General features: G+C 40.7%; 1 protein-coding gene across 3 annotated transcripts in view; it reads left to right on the top strand.

Annotated features, from left to right (window-relative positions):
* RIMKLB (ribosomal modification protein rimK like family member B) overlaps nt 1-27856 on the top strand; it is a 74798-nt gene that overhangs the window by 25779 nt on the left and 21163 nt on the right. For all 3 annotated transcript variants that reach the window (XR_003375246.2, XM_087926055.1, XM_026713375.2), the window contains exon 4: nt 16892-17122. Coding sequence is in view for 2 of the 3 variants with exons in the window: in XM_087926055.1 (XP_087782181.1) it covers nt 16892-17122 (231 nt within the window). In the remaining variant the exon portion in view is untranslated. The remainder of the gene's footprint in view (nt 1-16891; nt 17123-27856) is intronic.

The raw sequence follows: 27856 nt of genomic DNA, 5'->3' as shown, positions 1-27856 counted from the left end.
TGAATTTTCCTTCCATGAAGTAGGAATCTGTTTTTATACTTATTATGTCCTTGCCATTAATATTTATAATCCACAAGTCCCTCTGTATCCCTAGTCTTCAATGAAATAAGTGTTTTAACTTTCCAGTTTAGTGTCCTTTGTAGTCCACCACCATCAAAAAGGGATTGTCCTCTGCAGCAGTTCCAATCTTACTTTGCACTTGGTAGGTTCCAAGCCAGGACACCGTCTTTAATTGTTCTCTAACATCAGCTTCTGTAGTTCTCAAAAAAAAAAAAAAAGTATTATCCACCTTTTTGTTGAACCTAATCAGTTCAGAGTATTCTTGTATGTTCCTGCTTTAGCCAGTTAGATGGCAGCCTCTCTTCTTTTCCTTTCCACTCTAAAAGAGACGTCCAGAAAAGGAATAGTAAAGAGAAAAAAACATGGCAGCAAAAAAATAGATCTTTCACTAAATATGACCAAGATTTCAGGGGGGCGGGGAAATAACTCAACAATAATACATCAAGTATGTCTTCAAAAGTAACTTATTAAGGTACTCAGTCCAGTCATCCTCTTCAAGTTAAGTATGATTGCTTCCACGCTTCACTTTCACTTCTAGTGACCATGCAATCTGCTCCAAACTTTTTCTCGCCGCTTCGGGAGGGGGAAAGGGTAGTAATTCTCTTATTCCCTCTCTCTGGAGTCTCTCTTCTTCACTTTGTTATTGTGGTGAGTTTAGATTAGATTCTAGGTAGAAACTGAATATTCCTTACCCTAGTCCAGTACACCATTTCCTTCTGCTTTTCTTTGTACTAGCTTGTTCCGGCTATCAGAGCCTTGGTTGGGCCATGAATGGCCATCTTCTTCTCTGCCTGTCAGGAAGATTTTCCCAGATCCAGCTACATGAACTGCTGTCTACTTGCGAACTACAGGAGACCTTCCTTTTTTGCCACCCCTCCAGGGCAGTGTATGGCCCCAAGGAGCCTCCAGGCAGGCAGAAATCAACTGAACTTTGCTGAGTGCTGCAAGTCTCAGCTGTCAGCTCTGGCACCAGACTGGAAGCTCAAGTAATTTGTTTTTATTTCAGTCTCGTTCATGTTTTAAAAACATGTACCATTTTTTAATTAGAGAAAAAAGTGAATGTCTTTCAAAATTGGACTTTTTTGAGGTGCCATTCTTCACTAGAAGAATGATCAGCCTTCTTAAAAGATATATTTGTGCATTGTAATAACCAATAGATGTTATGTCCCACCTTCCAAAAATAAACAGATAAGGCTGAAAGCAGCAGTCCTTGCAAATAAAGGCAGCAACCAGGAATCCTTACTGATTACAGCTGTGGTTAGCCTCCACAAAATAATCCAAAATGATAGTTCCAATAAATCCAAATCCCAACAAGATATTTCAGATTTAAATCCTCCAAGCCAAAGTCTTCAGTTCTCCTTGCAAACAATTTGTTCCCGACAGAATGCAGAGTCAATCCTCTTTCTTTTATTGAGCAGCAACTAATTAGGCTAATTACTGATCTGCCCTCCTCCTGTGCTCCCGTTGGTTTCTTCTCGTAAGGAGACGCCTGCTTCTGACATCCACCCAGCGATTATCTAAATTATTACTTTCACCTGAAGACTCCATAAGTTCCTCATTAACAACCGTTCCCGGCTGATAACCTGATTGAGAAGCCGAGGAGGTTGAAGGTTCAGGCCGGTCCTGCAAATCAAATGTCCTCCCTTGTAACATTCTCATTCAAAACTGCAAGCAAAACTGTTAGGGCTCCCTTTTGAAATTCAACAGTCATTTCACAATCAAATCAAACTAAAGGGAGTAACGTTCCCTGGTTCTGACGTCAATCCACGATCTAACAGTCATCAGATTCAAAGTTCCTAACAGGATTGGACCTTCCAATCACAACACTATCCCCCACCTCAGGGCCCGTCCCCCGAGTCTTACGTTCAGGATGTGGTTTTGAAGGGAATTCTGCATGATATCTTCGAACAAGGTCTGGAGCATGTACCTTAGCCACATCCTGCCAATAACGGATCTCCATTTCATTTTCTACTCTTCCCACAAAGTACTGGAATCGTCCCTTTTTCCATCGTGAATCATAAATTCCAACCACTGTAGTATCTGTAACAGGTTCAGTGCGGGGCCTAGATGTGAAACGTACCAGACCTAAGGCCTCCTTAAGGTCAGGTCTACGCTGTTTTCCTGACGAGCCAAGAGTGGTTTCAGGTACGGGTCTGCGGTTCCCTCTCCGATTGCAGGAATTAACAAAATGTCCCAGACCCCCGCAATAAAGGCACAAGCCTTCCTGGAACCGTCTCGAACGTTCCTGCGCTGTTAAGCGAGGGCGGAGTGCTCCCAACTCCAACGGCTCCTCTGTCATATCTATGGGTTGGAAAACTCTCGGTGGCGTGGGTTGTGCACGAAAAAACGAAGATGGTTCCATACTGAGCCGTTTGCGTCCACGTTGCTGCAAACGAGCTTCAATTCGTAAGCACTGAACTATCAATGCATCCAAAGTTAAAGCCCTCTCTGCATGGACCAGCTCATCTTTGATGGCATCAGACAGGCCTTCCTGGAATGCAGCCATATGAGCCGGTTCGTTCCAGTTGGAGTCCAAACACAGCACCCGAAATTCTGCAACATATTCCTGAAGGAACGTTTCCCCTGAGTAATGTCCCGTAACCGTCTATCCACAGTTTGTGATTTAATCGGGTTCTCAAACATTACCCTTATTTGTTGTAGAAATCCCTGGAAATTGTCTAATAATGGGCTATCCTGTACTAATAAGGGAGTAGCCCATTTGGCAGCCTGCCCAGACAAAAGGCTGAGAATGAATCCCGTCCTGGCCCGATCATTTGGAAAGTCTTCAGGCCTCAAGGACATGAATAATTGACACTGCCCAAGAAATGCCGGAAACATGTCCATTTGCCCAGAAAATTTCTCCGGCATGGATACTGGGCTTTTCCTCACAGGAGGGGCAGGGGGAACAGCAGCAGGGCTTGGTGAGCTGGAAACATAATTCAGCAATTGTGTTACCTGATTCTGAAGCGTCACATTGCTTTGCAGGAGCTGATTTATCTGTAACTGTTGCTGCTCGATCAAATTCTGCAGCTTTTTTGTATCCATCTTGGTTTGATGATAGTTTTTCAGGCTTGAAAGCAAAAAATGTAATGTCTTACCTATAAACTCAGATGAGCAGACGAAGTTTCAAAGCTCAAAATATTCAAACGTACACAACACCGAATTCAAAGGAATAAATTAACACAGATGTCCCGTCTTTTGGCAGACTTCCCGGACTCTTATCAGGCTAAATGGAAATTAATCAATTTTTTGGCAGATTTCCCGGACTCTGTCAGGCAACAAATTTTTTTTTCTGGTCTCACAAATACGCTGCAAACATATTCCTTTTCTCCGATCACACACCAGAGTTGATTTATAAGTCCATCTTACCTGAAAGATGGTTTGTTTTGGGTCGGGAACAATAATGTTATGTCCCACCTTCCAAAAATAAACAGATAAGGCTGAAAGCAGCAGTCCTTGCAAATAAAGGCAGCAACCAGGAATCCTTACTGATTACAGCTGTGGTTAGCCTCCACAAAATAATCCAAAATGATAGTTCCAATAAATCCAAATCCCAACAAGATATTTCAGATTTAAATCCTCCAAGCCAAAGTCTTCAGTTCTCCTTGCAAACAATTTGTTCCCGACAGAATGCAGAGTCATTCCTCTTTCTTTTATTGAGCAGCAACTAATTAGGCTAATTACTGATCTGCCCTCCTCCTGTGCTCCCGTTGGTTTCTTCTCGTAAGGAGACGCCTGCTTCTGACATCCACCCAGCGATTATCTAAATTATTACTTTCACCTGAAGACTCCATAAGTTCCTCATTAACAACCGTTCCCGGCTGATAACCTGATTGAGAAGCCGAGGAGGTTGAAGGTTCAGGCCGGTCCTGCAAATCAAATGTCCTCCCTTGTAACATTCTCATTCAAAACTGCAAGCAAAACTGTTAGGACTCCCTTTTGAAATTCAACAGTCATTTCACAATCAAATCAAACTAAAGGGAGTAACGTTCCCTGGTTCTGACGTCAATCCACGATCTAACAGTCATCAGATTCAAAGTTCCTAACAGGATTGGACCTTCCAATCACAACAAATAGATATCTTGTCAGTGCATGAATCCCTATGACCAAGATATTTCTTTCAAGAATTATCACAGCTGTATAGAACATCCAGTATCATCATACAGAAGTCCAAGAGCAAGGATAGTATAAAGTCTTGAAAATCCTCATTGTGCAAGTATACATGTACCGTATTTTTTCCTCCATAAGATGCACAAATTTACTTTTCCTTCACAGTTTCTTCTTCCAATTTATATCTTAACAAATATTTGTACATTTTGGTAATTTGTACATTTTTCTCTCTGGCCCCTGTAAAATTTTATCCAATTCTTGTTAATCCAAATATATTCCATACTGTTCTATGTCTTTCTTATATCTAAATTGTGTCTGTAAGTACGGTCACCAATCTACTTGCATTCCCTGTGACATAAACTCCTGCTTCGATTTTAATTTCCCTTGTTCATCTAATAGCTCTTTATAGCTCAATGTCTTATTCAGGTCTAAAACATTCAGATATACTATAGCTTCCATGGTTGACATCCAGATTGCGATCTTTGTATAATGGTTTTGTTTTAATTTTTCCCAAACCCCTAGTAGCTGTATAGAACATCCAGTATCATCATACAGAAGTCCAAGAGCAAGGATAGTATAAAGTCTTGAAAATCCTCGTTGTGCAAGTATACATGTACCGTATTTTTTCCTCCATAAGATGCACTTTTTAGTCACCCAAAAGTGGCTGGAAATGCCTGCATCTTATGGAGCAAATATTGCCGAAGCCCCACCCGGCTCCCACCCTTCGGCCGTTTTCGGCCTCCGCACACTCCGTTTTTGGCCTGTTCCAGGAGGCGGGGATCACAGATCATTGCTGCTGATCACCATCACTGCTGATTGCTGCTGCTGCAGCCAAATAGCATCAGCAGTGATCGGCAGTGATAGGTGGCGGCGATCAGCAGGGGTTATCCCCGCTGCCTGGAACAACTGATCGATGGTATTCCAGGAGGCTGATCAGCTGCTAGGTGCTATTTTGTTTAACTACACTTCACTAAGTAAATTAGAAATAACAGTCTTTTTAAGCTTAGTCCCTCATGTACATCAGGGACTAAGCTTAAAAAGACTGTTATTTCTAATTTACTATTCTCTGTTCCCAACTTTAGGATGTTCCTGGGTGAATTGTACCAATTATTCTTAATGAAAATGGTGCTTTGGTGTTAAAAACAAGATTCCTCATCCCCAGTTTTACTTTAGGGGTGGGGGGAAGAGTTTAGACAAACATAAAATTGGAGAAAACAAAAAGTGGAGATTGTGACAGTCTCCAATACAACATCATGTAGAATCAATTAAAAATAACTATACCAGCTATTTAAGATAATACAGTAATATGACTTACTCCTATGTTTAACAACTATCCAAATTTAAAATTATACTAGCTCTTTAAAATATATAATGATATTAAAGTCTAATTGAAGTTTTACTATCCTAATGAATTTGTTAATATTTTAGAAAATGTATTGTTCGTATAAAGTATATCAGTATATTAGCTATAATTTTTAAATATTCTGTAGATTAACTTAGATCATTTTTGGAAACCAATTGTTCATAGTAGTTCAGCTAGCATTTTTTTTATTTATAAAAATACTTTATTAAACCAATTCATACAAATACAATAGAACCAAACATTCCGCTTATCACAACGTAAGCAAAACAGTGAGGAGTCAGAGTACTATGAGATCTGAAATTCTTGGTACAGTTGGTTGGAAGGTAGACATGAAAGGAATAAAAAAAAGTCAAATAAAAAGGTATGACGGAAATTGGCAACATTACATGCAACTATGTGTGTAATATACAGTATAATTAGATGAAATTTGTGTTATACATTAATGTAATAAATGTGATTGATTATTCTATATAATTTGAGAGATGTCAGATTGAGTGAACACTGGTTTCCATTCAACTTTAACTTTTGTAATTTCTTCTAGCCAATTTCTAATTTTCCGCCAATATTTTTTTGCTTTTGGGCAGGTCCACCACATATGATAATTGGTTCCCTGCTCATAGTCACATGTCCAACAGCTTGCTGAATTATTGGGAAACATTTTTGCAAGTCTCGCTGGCAGTAAATGTCAGCGATAAAACATTTTATATAAGTTCTCCTTATAAATTGCTGATAGTTAATTTATAATATATTTTCCAAAGGTTTTCCCAATCTTCCAAATTAATACTATATCCAAAGTTTTGGGCCCAGTTATCATTGTTTCCTTCACAGTTTCTTCTTCCAATTTATATCTTAACAAATATTTGTACATTTTGGTAATTTGTACATTTTTCTCTCTGGCCCCTGTAAAATTTTATCCAATTCTTGTTAATCCAAATATATTCCATACTGTTCTATGTCTTTCTTATATCTAAATTGTGTCTGTAAGTACGGTCACCAATCTACTTGCATTCCCTGTGACATAAACTCCTGCTTCGATTTTAATTTCCCTTGTTCATCTAATAGCTCTTTATAGCTCAATGTCTTATTCAGGTCTAAAACATTCAGATATACTATAGCTTCCATGGTTGACATCCAGATTGCGATCTTTGTATAATGGTTTTGTTTTAATTTTTCCCAAACCCCTAGTAATATATCTCTAATTTGATGTCTTTGAAAATACGAATGAAATTTATTTTGCCCTTCCCACATGAAAGCGTACCAGCCAATCTGCATGTCATGTCCTTCTAATATTAACACTCTTTTATCCTTTAGATTTACCCAATCTCTAATTCATGTTGTTATTGTGGCTTGATTAATAAAGTTCCCAATCTGGAAATCTGAAGCCTCCCTTGTCTTTACTATCCTGCAGGAGCTTTAATTTTATCCGGGCTTTTTTCCCTTGCCAAATAAATTTTTAATTGTTTTGTTTAATTCTTCAAAGAAGGTTTTACCTAATTTTATTGGAATTATTTGGAAAAGGTATAATACCTTAGGTAGTATATTCATCTTAATAGTAGCAATTCTCCCTGTCAATGATATCTGGAGTTTCCCCCAATTTTCCAGATCTTTTTGTATTTGTTTTAGTAATTTCTCGTCATTATCTGTTTTTATCGATGAACATTTAGCTGTCATCTACACCCTGAGATATTTTAATTTTGTTGTTGTTTGAATCCCCAATTTCTTCTCCAATTCCTCCTTTTGTTTCACTCATACTCTTTATTAATATCTTTGTTTTTTCTTTATTTATTTTTAGTCCTGCCACTCTGCCAAATTCTTCAATTTCCTGTAACAATATATGTCCTGATTCCAGAGGGTCTTCTATGATGAATGCCATGTCATCAGCAAATGCTTGTGTTTTATATACTTCTGTTTTAATTCTCAGACCTTTTATTTCTTGGTTATTTCTGATCTATGTTAATAGTACCTCTGCTGCAATGATAAATAGTAGTGGTAATAGAGAGCACCCCTGTCTTACTCCTTTTGATATATTAAATTTCTTTGTTAGTTCGCCATTCAAAATTATCTTCACTGTTTGAGTAATATATATGGATTTGATCATATCTAAAAAAAATTCTCCAAAGTTCATTAGATGTCATTGTTTGATAAAAAATTTCCAGTTCAAATTACCAAAGACTTTTTGTGCATCCATAAACATTAATGCCAATTGCTTGTCTGGGTGTGCCTCATAACACTCTAATACATTCATTATCAGTCTGGTGTTATTTCTTAAATGTCTCTGGTACAAATCCATTTTGTCAGGGTGGATATATTCATGCAAAATTTTCTTAACCCTCTCCACAATTATTTTAACAAATATTTTATAATTCATATTAAGTAATAAAATCGGTCTGTAGTTTTGTATCAGTTGGTCATTGGTGTTCTCTTTTAAAATAAGGCTTCTGTCCATGAATTTGGAAGTTTTGCTTGTTCTAATGTTTCATTGTACAGATCCAACATTAGCTGTTCCAATGGTGTTTGAATTTCCTTATATAATTCTGCATGGATCCCATCTGGTCCCGGTGATTTATTACATTTTTGTTTACTAATTGCCTCTTTCATTTCAGTCATTGTGATTTCGGCATTTAACATTTCCTTTGTGAGATCTGGGATTATAGGTAAATTTTTCTCATTCAAATATTGTTTGATCCTCTCTTCTGGTATCTCATCCTGAGTGCTGCAAAATATTTCTGGGCAATAGATTGTTTTTCTTCTGCCAGATGGTGTGGAATTTCATTTTCATCCTGTAGAATTTGTATTGTTTTCCTTTCCTTCTCTTTTTCAATTTATGGGCCAAGCATCTCCCCAGTTTGTTAGCATACTCAAAGTAGTTTTGCTTTACCATCTTGAGGTTTCGTGACATTTCATCCTGTAAAGTTAAATGTATTTCATGTTTAATCACCCCCATCTCTTTTTTAATTTCTTCATTCTGTGGTTCTTTTTGCATACTGTGTTCCAATTTCTCAAGTTTCTCTTGTCGTTTTTTTCTTATCTTTGTTCTTTTTTGCTCCATATGCAATTGGTAGACCTTGGATGTATGCTTTGGTTGTGTCCCATAAATTTTGCAAAGTTGTTTGGTCATTTGCATTGTCCTAGTTTTAATTCTTTTTCTAACATTTGTGTGTAGTTTTTATCCCTAAGGGGTTTCTGATTTAAAGTCCATCTTCCTCTCTTTCTTCTCCCTTTCCATTTCACTATCAGTGGGTTGTGGTCTCCCCATATGTTCGGTAGTATCTCTATTTTCTCTGTATCTTTTGCTACTTCTATATCCATCCACACCCTGTCAATCCTAGACCAAGAACTATGTGGGTTTGAAAAAAACGTATATTGTGTTTCTTGTCTGTTAAGTTCTCTCCACATATCTTTAAGATTTAATTCTTGTATCGATTTATGAAATGTACTTGGCAGTGTTTTCCTCTTTTTCCTGTTTTTTTTTCTTTGTTGTGTAATCTTTTTCTATATCTATTACTGCATTGAAATCCCCTATAATGCATAGCTAGCATAATTTTAAAATGTTTTAAAAAACATTTCAGTCATAATTCTAGAAATAAAATGTTGAAGAGGAGAGCCTCTTCCAATTCTCCCAGTAGAAAAAAAAAATTTATAGGGAAAATATGGTGCAAAATCTTCCTTTCTACCCTCACAAGGCCCTTATATACATAATTGCCATACTTGCAATGCTGAGTTTACATTTGTGCATATAGTGGATAACTAACCACATTGACAGTATCAAATTATCTGCATGCCAAATTAGAACCATCCTTTAATATGTATAGGATGATAGCCTTCTAGTTTAGCTATAAAGATTCTTGTTTGGTTTGGTGTGGCTTTATTAAGTTAAACTTTCCTTGAAATTAGTGCAACCCTGCAATAAACATCTAAGCACAATGCAACAATGCAGTAATGCTTGCTTTGCAGCTAATGAAGCATCTTGTAGCGAATTCTGTCCTTTACAGTAATGTTCTTTCTGTAACATTTTGAAAAATCAGGATTTTTCTTTTGTTTTTTTAAGCATTGATACGGAAAAATGTCTAGATAGGCATAGCAGAAAGCATTATAAGCTGTGTATAATTATAGCCTTTTATTTTTACTATAGAGTGAACTTTGAAATGCATGTTGGATATGTTGAGAACTGGAGAAACTAGGAATTATGCTTCAGGCTAAGTGCTTGAAGAAATTTGTCAAATCTCATTACTTCCTTTGCTAAGACACGTTCAGTTGTTAGGATACCAAGGAAAGGGGCTTCCCAGAATTGCCACAGGACTGCTGCAATATATTGACTATCTCACAAAATATATTTTTAAAAAGAGAGATTTTTTTTATCTTCTGCTTTTATTTTTCAAAGGAACTTGAATCTTTATTTTTACAGAAACAGGAGAAAAATGCCTGATTTAATTTCTTCAAATTTATAAAACTCATCAAGGTGACATTAGTCAGAAAACAGAAATTTTAAAATGGCAGTATAAATAATAAATAACAAAATATTTAGAAAAATATGGGATAAACAGCATCACCATCAGATGGATTCACATCTGGCTAACCATCTGCATTCAATGGGGCTGTCAGGCTACAGAACTTTTTCCCATTCAATTAGCAAGAATGAACTTCTGAGAACCCAACGTATCAAAAGAAATCCTTTACTGAGATGAGACAATTGATGTAGGAGTTCAAAGCAGCGTCTGAGGTCCCTCAGGCATACAAGGATACATAAGGGAGTTTAGAACCCCTCCCCTTATCTTGATGTGTATTTAGAGAAACAAAAGCCAGTATGTTAATTCCCCTCCCACCCCTTCTGTAGGAACGATCTTTCTCACAGTTTCCCAGGACATACCTAATTTAGGGTTTAGGCTTTACACTTAGGCAGGAAAAAAACATGCACAGATATAGATTAGGTGGTATCTGGCTCAACAGTAGTCACTAACTACTGTTTGGTGTCTAGTGGACTACTACTTAAATAGTGTACTGCAGTGTACTGCAGCTGCCAAAAAGTCAGTATAGCCTTAGATTACATCAATATAGAGAAAGTATTAAAATTATGTGAAGTGAGAATACCACTTTAGTACACTGGTAGGACTACACTTGGAATACTGTGTCCAATTCTAGTCACCACAATGTATTAAAAAGTGCTGAAACTCTAGAAAGAGTGCAGAGAAGAGCAACAAAGATGATATGGCGTCTGAAGGCTAAACCATGTGATAAATGGTTGCAGGAACTAGGCGTGTCTATTCTAATGAAGAGAACAACTAGGAATGACATGGTAGCAGTCTTCCAATATTTGAGGAGCGGTCACACAGAAGAGGGGGGGGGGGTCAGCCTATTCTTCAAAGCACCTGAGAGGAGGGGGACAAGAAATAAGATTTTCAAAGAAAGATCCAAACTAGAATTAAAGATAAATTTCCTAACAGAAGAATTAATCCAGGAGTTGTGAGTGTTCCTTCCTCCTTTTCAAGAATAGATTGGAAGCCATTTGTCCAGAATAATATAGGGTTTCCTGCTTGAACAAGGGTTGTACTAGAAGACCGCCAAGGTCCCCTCCAATCCTATGTTTTATGTTCATCATCATCATTTTAGTCATTATCATGTGATAAATGGTTGTATCCACTGCAGGATGAAGGCTTCCTCCACATGTTTCCAGCAAATATGGTCCCCAGCTTTCTTTTGCCAGTTGTGCCGCAATACTTGCCGATGTCATCACTCCATCTTTTTTTAGGTCCTTTTTGTTGGATACTTTTTATCAAGTGGGATCCATTCTGTGACTGCTTAGTCCACCTGCCATCAGTTCTTGCTATGTGATCCTCCCTTTTCCATTCCAATTATTTTACTCTCTTTATGATATTGTATATTTTTGTTTATTCTGTCATCCACATCATGTATCTTTCCATGGTACTTTGCACCACTGTTAGCTTTTGTATAAATTGTAAGGTTAAGTGTCCATGTTTTATTAGAGTAGGTAGCACACACTGATCGAAAACTTTTCAGGCATAGGGGAAGATAGTTTTTGAAAATTATGTAATCATATGTAATCCATTGTGCTGTAGCCACTTCTGAACCCTACCTACTCCTTTGTCTTGCATCATTTAACATTCTCAATATTTTTTTTTCTATTATTTGATAAAAACCTTGTAGTTCACTGAAAGAAGGCTTATTGGCTAATATTGGCTAATCATCTTGGGCCCCTTGTATATAAAAATTGCTTTACCATGTTTCCATGCATTGGATATTTTTTCTTCTCTGAGGCATCTCGAGTATAGTTTTGTTAGTATCTTGTGTAAACTGACTACCAGCTTTCAGCATTCCAACCGTAACAGTGATTTCCTGAAGCTTTGGCATTTTTTATTGATTTTATGACACTTGATACTTCCTCCACTAAGATATATGGCATCTCCTCTTTCATTGGTGTTGTTATTTTTAGGTGATCTTGTTCTTTGTATAACTCTGAATAGAATTTGCAAATTATTTCTACCGTTACCTGTCTTGTTCTACACACAGAGCCATCTTCATGTTTTAATGCAAAAACCTTGTATTTTGCTCTATTAATTCCTTTGTTTTCTTCAGTTGCCTTTTTCATAAGCTTCACATTAAACTGACACATTTCTTTTTGAATATTTCTTATGTTAAAGTTAATGTACTTAACTGTAGTTTATTAGTGAAACTTCCAGTATTCTTTATTGTCCATCATTTTTCAATTAAATCATAAGAGACGTTTTACTGTACATAGTGTTTTTCTGGTGGTGGTATAGATGTAGCAGATTCAAGGATGTTTTTGACTATTTGTTCATTTTGGTCCATAATGTTCATCTCTTCCAAATTTTGCAATAGAGCAAAGCAATTTGATTAATCTCAAAAATGCTGTTCTCCTCTAACAACTTATTACTCTTTATTTTTTGTGGCTTTATCATTTTCATATGCTTTTTTTCTACAGTCTATTTTCACTTTAGCTCATACCATTCTATGGTCACTTCCAATGTTAAAGCGATTGATGACAGTACAATTACAGAATATGGTTTCATCATTTGACATGATGTAGTCAATTTTGCTTGTGTATCCAGATGGACTGTTTCATGTCCATTTTCTGCTAGCTTTTTTCTTGTAAAATGAATTCATGATATAGAGTTCCTGTATTTCAGTAAAATCCAGTAGTCTGTCGTCTCTATTATCTCATTTGCCATTTCCATAAGAGGCCAGTTGCTTTTTCTGTAGGTATTGTTCTTTCTATTCTTGCATTAAAGTCACTCATTTGTATTTTGTATCAGCATTTTTCTTTGTCTTGAAGGTGGGTCACATTGTCACAGAGTTCAACCTCATCATCACTATAGCTTATTGTTGGCACATACATTTGGATGATTTGAAGCTTGTATTGTTTGTTCAATTGAATGATACATTGGGTTACTCTCTCTGATATACTTTCAAATTTTACTACAGAGTTTTTTAGTTTTTGGTTGATGAGAAAACCAACTCAGCCACGTTGTCTATCTTTGGTACCTCTAGTGTAGAGTAAATGCCCTATCAAGTTCAACTAAATTTTCTCCTTTTCATCATGTTTCATGTAGTCCAATGATATCCCAATGCATTTTGTTGACCTCAAGCAGTTCTTCTAGTCCAGTATCCATTTTCATTGTTTGAATGTTGACCGTTCTAATATCCAAAGTCCAAAGTCAACCTGATTTAACCTGGTGATTTTTAGTACCCTCTGCCTTTGGACAGGTCTTCCTGCTGCCATGTGTAGTGGCCCTAGGGCCTCCGGGGAATCAGGGCCATTTGGTATTGGCATGTGGAAGGAATAGATCATAATCTTCCACTCTGGTCCAGTGCTGGTTGGCAGATATGATCGGTTTTAGTCTGGGGTATCTATCATGACCTGTGCCTTGGGATACCCTTCTGGACATATACATGTCTGACAACATAACCCACAGTTTCATTTACCCACACAAGCCCCTTTGCCTTATCAAGGCCCCCATCATAGAGGGTGATGTTCTTGTTTGTTACTTTGGGGGACGGATTACCCTTGTCTGCCAATTTTTTTAAAAAAATTTATGCAGAAATAACATAGAATAACATGCTCTATGGTAATCCATTACCAACAGTAAGAAACTATTCAGGCTTCACTAATTTCTTGAACCACCGTCTGGATTATAACCAAGACTTTGGCAAGGTCAGAGCCAATATAAACTTGAGTGGTGGGCTGTTCCAAAAGGAAGAGAGAATGTCAAAACATGTTTCTTGTGTCCCATTACATGATATTCTGTAATCAATGAAAACCTAGATCATGTCGTCCTATGAGATCTAATGGAGCAATGTTCTCTATTCTTCAGAATAGACTAGATCAGTGGTTCTCAATCTTTTCTTCACTGCCCCCACCCCCTTAAATGCTTTTTGTGACAATGGAGCATGGCCATGGACTCCCAAAACTTACCTCAAGATTTAAACCATAACATTTCTTCAAGCTTTTGCAGATTCCTTTTGAAGATATCACAGCCCCTCAGACATCCGCAGACCACAGGTTGAGAACCACTGAACCAGATAATTGTTTAGGAAGGGCAAACAGTTTTCTTCTTTTTCAATTCTTGAAGCATTTTTCACACATTCCCTTGGAAATGGTATTCCTAGGACTCAGTTCATGAACATGTAGAACACATTTATTCCCCCCCCCCCCAATCTTTTTCCTCTAGGTCAGAGGAAGATCCAATGTCAGTTCAGGGGGGAACCATTTGTTTATATTAATTAAACCAAAGCAGCTTGGCTCTCCTTTAACATGCCTATGGGTACTGTCTTAATGGAAAGTAATTACATAGAGGTAATTGTCAAGTTGCTAAGCAGAAATAACTCAAATTCTTTTCAAATTTGAATATTTCCTATTTACCTTGTTTTTTAAAAAAAATTTGAACCATTGCCAATAGTAGGATTTCCTACTTTATCACATACCCTAAACACATTAGTCCATGGAAGTTCATGAAAGAAGAATGAAAGCTGTAATTTCCCCTTTTCTTCACCCTTTCGTTTTTATAGGAAGGCTAGCGAATAGGAAGTTTAAATTAAATTTTGTGCAAGACAAAGAAATGTTCTTTCTTGACTCACATAGAGCATTGTAAAAACAAAAATAAGCAGTGAAATTGGAAAGACTATTGGCACATAACCTTCACAGATTTAATTGTCTATATATTAAGGGGAATGTATAAAAATATTATGCTAATAGTCAAACTTTAAAAAAGGCAAAAAAAGACCTGGTGGGTGTGATCTCCCTAACCATAATACAGCAATTGAAGAATACAATAAAATTCAGTTGAGTAGTGAAGATGTTATGTGGTTGGGTAATGAAAACAAACAGTAAAGTTCAGAGAGTGCCAAGAACTGCACAATACAATTCAACAAAATACAACTTCTTAAAAAAGAAAAGTAATGAAAAGTCAGAGCTCATGGAGCTAGGTATTTACTACTCAGCAACAGAAAATTTCCCAAATATCAGTATGCAGATTGTTCCAAGTTCAAAATGTTCCAAATTGAAAATTGCCATTTCAAAGATAACAATACACTGTACCTGAAAGTGTTGTCCTGAGCTTGGAAAAAAAAAACAGAGTGTCAGGTTTCCAAGTGATGAAATCCATTTAAAAAGAAAAGTACAAAGTCCATCTTCCAAAAAGATTTATTTAGGAAAGCATCAAATTGGCAAAGTCCATGGTAATTCCAGATCTGACACAACCTGGAATTACCCCACAATATTACAAGTTAGAAACAACCCCCAAAAGTCACATTCTCCAACAGAAGTACTTCAACGTTGCTTGATGTCATAAATCTCCACCTCAAGGGGCCCCAGCAAGGACAGCTTGTTTCCCATGGGAAGAAAGATCACCTAGCCAAAACATCTCTCTTTATCTCCACTCCTCCCCCCTTAGGAATGTGTCAAGCCTGAAACCCTTCCCCCCATGACTACCACAGAGAAAGTAAGAAAAAGAATATATACACTGCTCAAAAAAAAATAAAGGGAACACTTAAACAACACAATGTAACTTCAAGTCAATCACACTTCTGTGAAATCAATCTGTCCATTTAGGTAGCAACACTGACAATCAATTTCACATGCTGTTGTGCAAATGGAATAGACAACATGTGGAAAGCATAGACAGTTAGCAAGACATCCCCAATAAAGGAGTGGTTCTGCAGGTGGTGACCACAGATCGCTTCTCAGTTCCTATGCTTTCTGGCTGATGGTTTGGTCACTTTTGAATGTTGGCGATGCTTTCACTCTAGTGGTAGCATGGAGTCTACAACCCACACAAGTGGCTCAGGTAGTGCAGCTGATCTAGGATAGCACATCAATGTGAGCTGTGGCAAGAAGGTGTGCTGTGTCTGTCAGCGTAGTGCCCAGAGACATGGGGCGTTACCAGGAGACAGGCCAGTACATCAGGAGACATGGAGGAGGCCATAGGAGGGCAACAACCCAGCATCAAGACCACTACCTCCGCCTTTGTGCAAGGAGGGACAGGAGGAGCACTGCCAGAGCCCTGCAAAATGACCTCCAGCAGGCCATAAATGTGCATGTGGCTGCTCAAACGGTCAGAAACAGACTCCATGAGGGTGGTATGAGGGCCCGACATCCACAGGTGGTGGTTGTGCCTACAGCCCAACACCGTGCAGGACATTTGGCATTTGCCACAGAACAGCAAGATTGGCAAATTTGCCACTGTGCTCTTCACAGATGAAAGCAGGTTCACACTGAGCACATGTGAGAGACGTGACAGGGTCTGGAAATGCCACGGAGAACGTTCTGCTGCCTGCAACATCCTCCAGCATGACAGGTTTGGCAGTGGGTCAGTAATGGTGTGGGGTGGCATTTCTTTAGGGGGCTTCACAGCCCTCCATGTGCTCGCCAGAGGTAGCCTGACTGCCATTAGGTACCGAGATGAGATCCTCAGACCCCTTGTGAGACCATATGCTGGTTCGGTTGGCCCTGAGTTTCTCCTAATGCACGACAACACACAAGCCATGCCCAGCCAGTCACATGACCACCAAGCCCACAAATTAGACCACAGAACCAGTTAGTGGTCCCTGGGATCTAAAATTATGAGTTTGGTGGTCCCTGAGGTCCAGAAGGTTGGTGACTCCTGCTGTAGTATACATAGTATATAATTTCTACTATTTTTATTTATGCAGAACACTAGTGTTTTTATGAAAATCATGTAAAACCTAATGCAACGGGGCATGGCGTAATGTAAGAGCTATTCCAAAAGCTTAAGGGACTAGATATACCATTCTGATAGTTTAAATATAGTGCTTTTTCTTTATTAACTGATATTAATCAAATTGACCTGTTATTCTTTCCTGCAGGTCTTCGGGTCAATGGGGAACTCATCACTGCTTACCCACAAGTAGTAGTGGTTCGTGTACCAACACCATGGGTGCAGAGTGATAGTGATATTACAGTTCTTCGCCATCTGGAGAAGGTGGGCTGCCGGCTAATGAACCGTCCACAAGCCATACTTAATTGTGTCAACAAGTTCTGGACATTCCAAGAATTGGCTGGTCATGGTGTGCCTCTTCCAGACACTTTTTCTTATGGTAAGAAAAATTCCACAATTATTATGCATCTATGAAATATTAACTGAAACTAATATTACATGTATCATAAGAATTTTTTTAAACAAGTTTTATTCAGTTTTCCACATTTTAACATCTCTTTTTAGTGAACAGCATGATTATAGGCTTCACATATACATACAAATATGTACAAATATGACCATAATTACATATTCAATTTTTCTTTTCAATTTCTTATCTTAACAATGCTTTTATACATTTTCTATTTTATTATATTACTCCAAATGCTTATCTCATTATTTAATTCACATATATTAACTTCATAATTATTATACTTTAGTACTTTTAACTGTCACATTTATATATTCCTCTTAAATTCTGATTAATAACACTCCTTCTATAAATTGGTTTCCCCCCTAAAATATCAGTTTAAGTGTGCCACCTCTAAGTTACATATTCATTAATTATCTCCCCTTTTAAATCCCGTTAAATGTTTAACATTTTATTACCTAAAACATTAAAATTAATAATCCCATTTAAAACTACATAACATATATAAATCAGATTGTTTCATAAGGTTTATCTACAATTTCAGGAAAAAAGGACATACTAATCTACTCATTTAATCCTAAACCTTGATGTTAATTCCATTTCAGCTCTCCTATATCATTTCATTTATTTCAGTATATTTAAAATATTTCAATATATTTAATAAATATATTCCATTATTTGTTACAATTATCTCTATGCATAAAGGAAAAGAGCATTGAATTCCATTATCAAAAAATAGCAGTTCTATTTTCCATCCCCTCTCCAAATATCAATCAGCCATTATCTCTATGTCTAATTAAACAATTTTTCCCATTTTTTTAGAATTCCCATATTTCTTTGTTCCCAAGTCCTGTTTCTTATCCCTTCTTTCCCTTTGTATTTTCCCCTTTATTCTTTCACTCCAGTTTTTATCCCCCTCTAACTCCCTTCCGCCCTTCGAATTTCTGCTGATACTTTTTCCCTTTTTTAATTTTCCGGATATTTCCTCTTTATTCAAATTGCCAAATCTCCAATATTTGTTTCCAACTTTTTCTCCCGCGAGCTGCTCAGAGCATCCAGTACTGGGAGGTGCTTCAGTCTCTGCTTATCTAGGCTGGGCTTAATTTGCAGAATGCTCCTCCTCCTCCATAGGACTCCTCCCCAGCATTCCCCAGTTTTGGCTCAGCCTCGTGAGAGATAGGCAGTGCTTCTCGTTAATCCTTGGCCGAAACAGGAGAATTCTCTTTTAAGGTTTGCAGATAGTCAATTGTTCTTTTTTTACCGACGCTGCCCTTGCCATCTGGCCATCAGGGATCGCATTATCAGGAAGCGCTCCTAAGCGCAGGGAGGCTTCGATGTCATTTCGCCCCCCCCAACCGCTAGCCCTACCCTTGCCATTATGATCGCCGAGCCACTTTATCATTTAAACGGCGAGGCTTTTTTTCTCTCGCTCTCTCCCAAGTCGTATTGCAGTTTCTTTTTTTCCCCCAAGAATGCCATTTAGGGGTGGAGGTGTAATCGCCTCATTGTTTCACCTCTCCCTGCCAGTTTAGCCCTAAGGGAAGGCTGTTGGAGCTTATCTCTTTTTCTCGGCAGGAGATTGCTGCTGGCGCGCACGCCACAAATAACGTCTGGTCGCCATTTTTTTACTGTAAAGGGACCACGTGGCCGCGTTGAATGCTAATTCAAAAGACTGTGTGAGGTAATCCTTGTTCCAGATTGAAGGGTTTTTTTTACACAAAATACCCCAAGGAATCATTACAACCTCGTTTCCAACATATTCGAGGCTTTTGTTAATTCGTGTTGTTGGCTCAACCCTCACAGTTCTCCCTATCCAGCGGCACAACAGTGAGCACCTAGGCCAGCGCCCGCCTGTGCAGGGAAGCTGTTGAAGGCCTGTGAGTGATAATTTGGTCTGCTAGGCGTTCTCAATTTGGCTGATTGGGACATCCAAATTTGATATATATTTGCATACCCATACGCTCTGATAATATTAATCATTCCAATATAATAATATTTGCAATTTTATAGCAATAATAAATTATTTGTTGAGATACAACTTAATTTTGAAGCAGATATCCATATTTTTTAAAAAAAGAAAAAAAAAGGATTTGATTTCAGGGCACCCTGTCCATTCTTGGCCAGGTCCCTGGGCACGCCAACCGCCTACACAATATAGCATTAAATAACGAGCGTACTGGTCCTTCCACAATCATAATGGCAGGGGGTAGTGGTTCACACTCTTCAACTTCAAGGGGCAAGTCCAAATCTCAACACAATCCTAAGCCAAAAAAAGGGACTTCTAAGGCATCAGAAAAGGATGCCAACAGGCGCCACAAGGCACTGGAAAAACAAATAGATAAGTGCACACGGGAGGCACACAGGACCTCTCAAGCCTTCTCACCCCACAGTCCAGAGCTGTCCTCCTCTTTCCTCCCTCCTACCCCCCTAGATCTCTCCCTCTCATCCAGGCACAGCGTGGCTCCCCTGAGTCAACAGGCCCAGTCAGCTCAATCACCAACCATGCAAAGAATACCCAAAGCGACGTTCACACCAACGGCTGCCGGTCTTCGACAGGAACAGTCTCTTCCAGACAATGTGCCAGAGCGAATGAAGACCTGGATGGAGATGGCTGTCCGTCAGGGAATCGCAGCAGGCCTGCAACATGCGGTTCTGACCAGGGATCATCCCGCATCCGCTGAGTATGATTCGCAATCAGTTTGGTCATTGGCCAGGTCGGAGCCACACTATACCCAGGTACAGTGTCAAGGGGGTATGCTTCTACAGGAGCCGCAGGAGGAGGAGCAGGAGGAGGAGGCAAAAGAGGTAGAACATGTTGAGCACACGGACCAGAGTGAATCAGAATCAATGCATGATACTGACCCGGCCATGTCGGAAGCAGGCCCCTTAGAAAGGGGATGTCTGAGGATGAGGGCCTCGTTCCCGACCAACCTGTATTTACAGGCTTGTTCCAGCCACAACTTTTCAAATCTCTATTGTTCAAGACCAAAAACACTGTGCAACTGGACAAGCCCACCCCTTCTACCATCCCAACTCTGTCAGACGAGGGACCAGAGGATCTCATTTTCACCCAACCTGTAGTTGAGGCAGACATGATTCCAGTCCCTCACATGTTTGCAGACCTGGTACAGAAACAGTGGGCTTCTGCAGTAGTGTACCCAGCCCCCACTGGTTATGACAGGAAATTCTTTAATTTGGCCCCAGATTTCTTAAAATTGTTGAATAGTCCTGAGGTAGAGGAACCTATTGTGGGATTAGTGTCCTCGTCCTCCATTCCCAGTGAGGCGCTGGAGGCATTAAAGCCAGAGGACAAACGGGCCGAGCTAGCCCTATGCAGGGCCCATCAGTCTGATGCGTGGGCCATCAGAGCAGCTATGGCTGCTTCCTTCTTTACCCATTCTTCCCTTAGATGGCTCTGGCTATTATGGGAGCATGTCCCCAATCCCAGCACTAGAGCACTCCAAGACATTGCAAAGCTTATAGCAGCCGCTGAATTCTCAGCTGACGCAACCTTTCATGCAGTTAAGTTTTCAGCCAGAGCCATCACTTCACATGTCACAGTGCCACTCTTGCTATGGTTAAAGAATTGGCAAGCGGATATTAAACATAAATGCAAGCTCGCTTCATCTCTAATGGGAGACAGACTGGCCCTTCCCTCGATCCGCTACTCATCGAGACTCGAAACAAAAAGAAAATTTTACCCTCCCTTTTTCGGAAGTCAGACCCTAGAAACCCTCAGTCCTTTTGGAAGGGATCCTTTTGGCCCTTTTATCAGGGACCATTCTCTACCAGAAACCCCCACCTTTCCGACCAGGGCAATAGCCAGAGAGGTCAGATTTGGGGATAGGAACAAAAGGGGTGGCCAACCCAAGAAATCCTTCCGAGGAGCGGGAAATAGATTTTTCCGGTGTCCAAGATAACCCCATGGACCCAGCTCCCATTGGCGGCCGCCTTAAATTATTCGCGGACCAATGGGACTCCTCAACGTCTGATTGCTGGGTCAGAGACACGATCAGATTTGGCCTCACACTGGAGTTTCAATCCGCTCCCCCAGACTTCTTTATGTCGTGCCCTCTTTCCAAAGATCCGATTAAACGAAATCTTATGAAAACAGCTATTCAGCACCTACTGGACATACGAGCCATCCAACCAGTAGCTACCGACCAACAAGGGCGAGGTTTCTATTCACATCTTTTTGTTCCCAAAAGTTCAAGCGGGTGGAGAGCAATCTTGGATTTGAAACACCTTGATCAATTTTTAGTACATCGCAAATTTAAAATGCACACCCTACAATCTATCTTACTTGGTATCAGAAAAGGTGACGTCCTTACATCTATAGATCTGACGGAGGCGAACTTACATATTCCAATTCGGCCCTCCCACTATAAAGTTTTACGATTCTGTTATAATAATCTCCATTTTGAATATGTGGCTCTTCCCTTCGGACTAGCCTCTGTCCCCAGGACCTTCACAAAGGTTCTCGTAGCCCTCGCTGCTCATCTCTGGGGTGTCCCCATACGACTGCAGTGTTACCTCGATGATATCTTAATTTTGTCATCTTCTGTTCATCAATCAGTCATAGATACTCAGACCACATTACACTCCCTACAACTACATGGGTTCTCAATCAATTGGGAAGAGAGTCATTTAACACCTTCGACTCGATTAATCCATCTGGGGGCAGTCATAGATACAGTGGAAGGCAAAGTTTTCCTGTTACCAGATAGACAAAAAAGCATTCATCAATTAGTTAAGGAGGTCAGGGTTCATAGGAGGGTGTCCCTAGCTGATCTATCAAAATTGTTAGGCAAGATGATCTCATGTATATCTATTATTCCTTGAGCCCGGCTCCACACTAGATCCCTCCAGTGGTTCCTGCTCCCATACCAGCGATCCGGCCGAAGCAACTCCAAATACAAGGTCAGAGTTCCATCACAGGTCCTCATATCTCTTCTCTGGTGGACCAGACCAGCCATAAACAAAGGTTGCCTATTCAAAGAGCCCCACAGACTTACCATCACCAACCGATGCCAGCCTGATTGGATGGGGAGCTCACTTTCAATTGCTCACAGCCCAAGGCCGCTGGTCCTCCATAGAACGATTGCGCAGCATAAACTGGCTGGAGCTTCGAGCAGTACACCTGGCTCTCCGCAGCTTCCTTCCACAGGTACGCAACCAACACATATTAATATTGACCAACAACGTAACTGCAAAAGCTCACATAAACGGGGGAACTCAGTCGAAACCTCATGCGAGAAGTGGAGCGTTTGTGTCATTGGGCAGAGAGCAACCTGATTTCCATCAGAGCAGAACACATTTCAGGACTGGCGAATACACAGGCAGATTGGCTAAGCAGGGCCACGATAGGTCCATCAGAGTGGCTCCTCCATCCAACCCTCTTTCAAGAGGTGGTCAGGACATTTGGGCAGCCAGTAGTAGACCTGTCCACTTCCCCCCTCAACGCTCCGCTCCCGAGATTTCTTTCCAGATACCCCTCACAAGGAGCGGAGAATTGCATTGCGCTCTGTTGCCATTGGCCCCTGGGGCTTCTGTACGCATTCCCGCCATTTCCACTGATCCCCAAGGTCATCCAGAAGCTGCTTGACGAAAGGGCGGAACTGCTTCTGGTAGCTCCCTACTGGCCCAGATGGTCGTGGTTTGCAGACCTCTGCAGTTTATCTGTATCACCACCATGGAGAATTCCGCCAGACAGGGTCTTGTTAACTCAAGGACCCCTTCAACATTCAGACCCTCAATGGTTGCACCTGACCATCTGGAGGTTGAGCGAGTCGTCTGAAGAGCGAAAAGTTTCCCAACAGAGTTATCGCCACCATCCAAGCTGCCAGACGTCCCTCAACAACTCGCATCTACAATGCCACGTGGTCCAGTTTCTGCAAATGATGTACCAAGTCTGAAATAGATCGCATTTGTCCACCTGTGGCCCAGATCCTAGAGTTCTTACAAGAGGGGCTTGACAGGATTATCACCTAATACGTTGAAAAGACAAGTGGCGTCAGTCTTCACTTATGAAGGTCTCCTATCTCTTTCCCATCATCCATGCATACAGTGTTTCCTTTGAGGAGCCACGAACTTATGCTCACCAACGGTTCACCGTTATCCCACTTGGGAATTTAACAAGGTCCTTCTTGCACTCACTAAGTGCCCTTTTGAGCCTTTGCAATCATCAAGTCTCCAATTTCTGATGTATAAAATAGTTTTTCTTGTAGTGATCACTTCCGCTCATCGTATTTCGGAACTGGCAGCCTTGTCGATCAGACAAGATCTTTGCGTCTTCCATTCCAACAGGGTCGTCCTTCGTCCCGATCCTACGTTCATACCCAAAGTTAATTCAGCCTTTCACAGGGCACAAGAACTGATACTTCCTAATTTTTATCCCAAGGGCTGGAACGACAATGGCATCGGCTGGACATGAGGCGAGCGTTATGAATATATATTCACCGCACAGCCTCTTTTAAAAAAACAAAGGCTTTATTTGTGTCTTTTCAGCCCAACAATCAGGGATGCAAGGTCTCATCTTCCACAATAGGCTGTTGGCTACGGGCCGCAATAGCAAAAACGTATCAGACTCAAGCACTTCAGGTGCCCAGGGGCATAACAGCTCATTCAACAAGGAGCGGCGCAAGATTGGCAGCATGGGCCACGCAGGCACCAATCACTGACATCTGTCGTGCCGCAACCTGGGCCTCTCCGTCGCCTTTCATTAGGCATTATAAAATAGATGTGTTTGTATCAGCCGAGGCCTCCTTTGGCAGAAGGGTTCTGCAACGGGTCCACAGGGACCAGGAGGGGATCCCAAGACAGACGGAGTCCCTCCCATAGGACAGGCCAAGCTTTGGTATGTCCCACTACTAGATGCTCTGAGCAGCTCGTGGGAGGAAGGGTGTTGGTACTTACCTGACACGCCCGTTCTCCTTGAGCTGCGAAGAGCATCCAGCTCCATCCTCTTCTGTCTGGTGGGATCCTGTTTCGGCCAACAAATTTTTACAGTATTAAGGGCGAGGGTGTTTGTTTCTCTCATCTTCGCCAAAACTGGGGAACGCTGGAGAGGAGTCCCGTGGAGGAGGAGGAGCATTCCGCAAATTAAGCCCAGCCTAGATAAGCAGAGACTGAAGCACCTCCCACTACTGGATGCTTTTTGCAACTCAAGGAGAATGGGCGTGTCAGGTATGTACCAACGCCCTTTTTCTCTTTCTTTCCAGAGCTCTTTGTTCTCGATGGTAATTAAAGATGGGCCCTTCTATGTTTTGCTCCACCTCCTCTTCTGTCCTTTGTCTTTTTTGTTCATACTCTGCAATCACATTTTCAATGAATTTTGAAGCAAAGCCCAGCATTTCACCTTGTTCTTGTAATATTTCTTTCGTGTTTTTAAGTTCCATTTTAATGCCAGAAGAGATATCGCCATTTTACAGCTTTCTAATTAGCAATTTAGTTTGTGTATCATAAGAATTTTGTGTTGACAGGAAATGATCCAACATATAATTCAACAGGTCCATTCTTGTAATTTAGTTTTAGCACAAGCAGTTTCCTGCAACTGAGAGTTTGTCTCTCTCGTGTGTGTGTTTGTGTGTGGGTGTGTATACATACATCCCCTCTCCATTTAAATCCAAGGAATAGTATTAAATATGCAGAAGGTTGGACTAGAAGATTTTCAAGGTCCCTTCTAAGTTTGTTATCCTATGCTCTGTGTTCATTTATATTGGCTAGCAATCTCTCATGGGCTGGTAAGATGTAGTTTTCTCTAGCCTCATGATTCATGAGGAAGATAAAAAGGCTTTAGCAGCCAACGCTGCCTATAATCCATCTTTGTTCTCCAGTTATCACCTTCTTTTCTAGAATCCTCATCTTTGCCTTTTTATTGGTTTATAATATTTATTCCAAACTCTTAGAATGAAACATCTAACAAAAGTGATTGTTAAAATCAACATTTATTTTAACCATATCATATCATTAATGATCGTGCCATCCGAATCTTAATTCATGACCTTCTAAATCAGGTAGCCTCCCCCCTCTCTGTCACACACACACACACACACATATCTACCTCTCTTTCTCCCTCTCTCTTTCCTCTCTTTCTTTCTCTCTCTTTCTGTCTCATCTCTTTTTCTCTCTCTCCCTCATCTCTTTCTCCCTCTGTCCCTCTCTCTCTTTTTCTCCCTCTTTCTCTTCTCCCTCTCTTTCTTCCTCTCTCATGCCTCTCTCTTTCTCTCTCCCTCTCCCCCTTTCTCTCATCTCTGTCTCTCTCTCATGTGTGTGTGTGTAAAAAACATTTCCAAAAACAGGCGAGGGTTGGGGTTTTGTTTTTGTTTTGCTGATGTTGTTCTTTCTTATTTTTGGGGTGCTTTTTAATCGTATGATTTAAATCAAGAGTCATTTCAGGTTCCCAGATAAATTGAAGCTCTTTCGTCCCCTTGCTGTGGCTTCCTGTCAGCTAAACGAGCTGGCCCTGCCCTATCCCTCCCACTCACTCCTTGCCTGTCCTGAGAAGGGAAGGGCAAAAGGGGCAGATGGAGACTTGCCCCATATTCCAGAGCGGGAGCAAATTGCTCCTCTACTGACCTCTTTTTCTGGTCCTTGTTGATGCTGTGTGCACTTCAGCTACTGGGGAAAACGTGCAACTTTTCTCCACCCTGAAACACTGGCTGGGCTGGCTGCAGCTGATGCTACACGTCGTAATGGGCTTCATGAGGAGGAAGAGACACCGTCTCCCCCATTGTGAAGCGCACTATATTTAAGTGTGCTGCACAAGACGCTGCAAGAACAGCAAGCAGGCCATGGAGGCAGCAAGAAGAATATGAGGAGACTCACGACTTACTCTCTGCCCCGAGACACTGGCTGTCTCAGCTGTGACTGACGCTGCTGCTCTCGCCACCTCCATGGCCTGCTCGCTGCTCTTGCAGTACGCTTGCAATGAATGGTTCCGCAACCACGGTGATGTCTGCTCCATTCAGGATTGACTGGCTTGGGTGGGAGCAAAACTATGTGCCAACTAGCCAAAGGCTCCTGATTATGAAGACATGCCATGATTTGAAAGTGGCAGGACATTTCAGATTTGTAAAGACATTGCATCTAATAAAACAATTCTGGTGGCCCTCCCTTAAAAAAGATGTTGAAAGCTATGTGTCTAGTTGCCTTGTGTGTGCATCTGCTAAGTGGAGAAAAGGTAAAACACCAGGACTCCTTCAGATTGTGACCGAGCCATCAGCACCATGGAGAGAGATCTCTATGGAATGGAGAGAGATCTCTATGAACTACCCAAAAGTTCAGGGAATACAATAATCTGGATGGTAACAGGCCTATTTTCAAAAGAAGTGCACTTTGTCCCATACCAAAGAATACCCACAGTGCAGGGACTCACTAAGCTGTTTTTACATCACATCTACCAGCTATGTGGAGCACCCCAATATATCATATCAGATAGAGGGGTTCAATTCACCTCTAAGCTCTGAAGGGCCTTTTTCGATTGATTAGGTACTAACCAGGGACTTAGTTCTAGTCATTATCCGCAACAAAGAGGGGATGTGAATGAGCGAACTCAGTTCTGGAATAGTATCTTAGGTGCTTCATCAACTATCAAAAAGACAACTAAACAGACCTTTTATCATTTGCAGAAGTGGCTTACAACAATTCTGTTCATAGTATTAATTTCACTTTTCTGAGTTGCAATCGGTCAGGACTTCAAGCGTATGCCTGTGTTACCTACCAAGGATCCAGTAATCTCACTGAAAGACTGGATAGGCCAGTTACAAAACACCTGGCTGGTTGTACGTAAGCACTTACTGATGCTAGAGAGGCAGGCAGAGAAGAAAATGTCAAATGTCAAGCAGAGAAGAAAAGAATTGAGCCAAAGAAGTTGAAGGTGGAGGATCAGATGTACCTTTCCACATGCCACCTACAGTCATTGCAACCTTCTAAGAAGTTGGGACCCAAGTTTGTTGGACCTTTCCCAATTAAACGCATCACTAAACCTGTTACAGTAGACCTGCCCAAGCCACTTCAAGGTCCATCCAGTCTTTCATAGTAGTCTGTTGAAACCTGAGGTGTCCTCTCCCCTGAGGCCTGCTCTTCCCCCTGTTCCTGAACCATTTATGGTGGAAGGTGAACAACATTTTGAAGTTAAAGAAATCTTGGACTCCCATACACATCAAGGGACCCTCCAGTACCTGGTGGCATGGAAAGATTTTCTTGCCAATAGGTTAATCACCACCATGTTAGAGCCCCTAAATTAATCAAATGGTTTCACAACTAATATCCTGATAAACCTAAATGAGACTAAATGTTTCCTTTTCCTTTCCTGTTTATTATGTTATGTGTTGCAGGTATAAGCCATCCTTCTTTTGGGAGGGCAGCATGTCAGATCCCCTAGTGGGACACTGCCATTCTGATGAAGGAGATAGGAAAAGGCTAATGGGGTTGCATTCTCTGCATGCTTTCACTTTTTTTTGTAACTGCGTGGGATTTAGGGAGGGGGCGTTCCCGAAGACAGATGGGCTTCCTCCCAGCTGGCTCTAGCCTGATCACCAAGGTCTCTGCGTGGGTCCTGGGAATCAAGCTAATGCCTCAGAGTTCTCAAAAAAGCCATGCGGCATTGTATTGGCTGCTGGTGGACTGGTGAAGGGGTGGGGGGATGAATTGGAAAGAACAGCTTAATGCTTTGTTAACTTCAGATTCCTCCTGACTTCTCTG

Source organism: Pseudonaja textilis, chromosome 2 (assembly GCF_049901715.1).
Source record: "Pseudonaja textilis isolate UNSWEBS1 chromosome 2, rPseTex1.2, whole genome shotgun sequence".
In the NCBI taxonomy this organism is placed as follows: Eukaryota; Metazoa; Chordata; class Lepidosauria; order Squamata; family Elapidae; genus Pseudonaja; species Pseudonaja textilis.
Note: the sequence above shows the minus strand (reverse complement) of the source record. Positions and strands in the feature narration are given on the sequence as shown.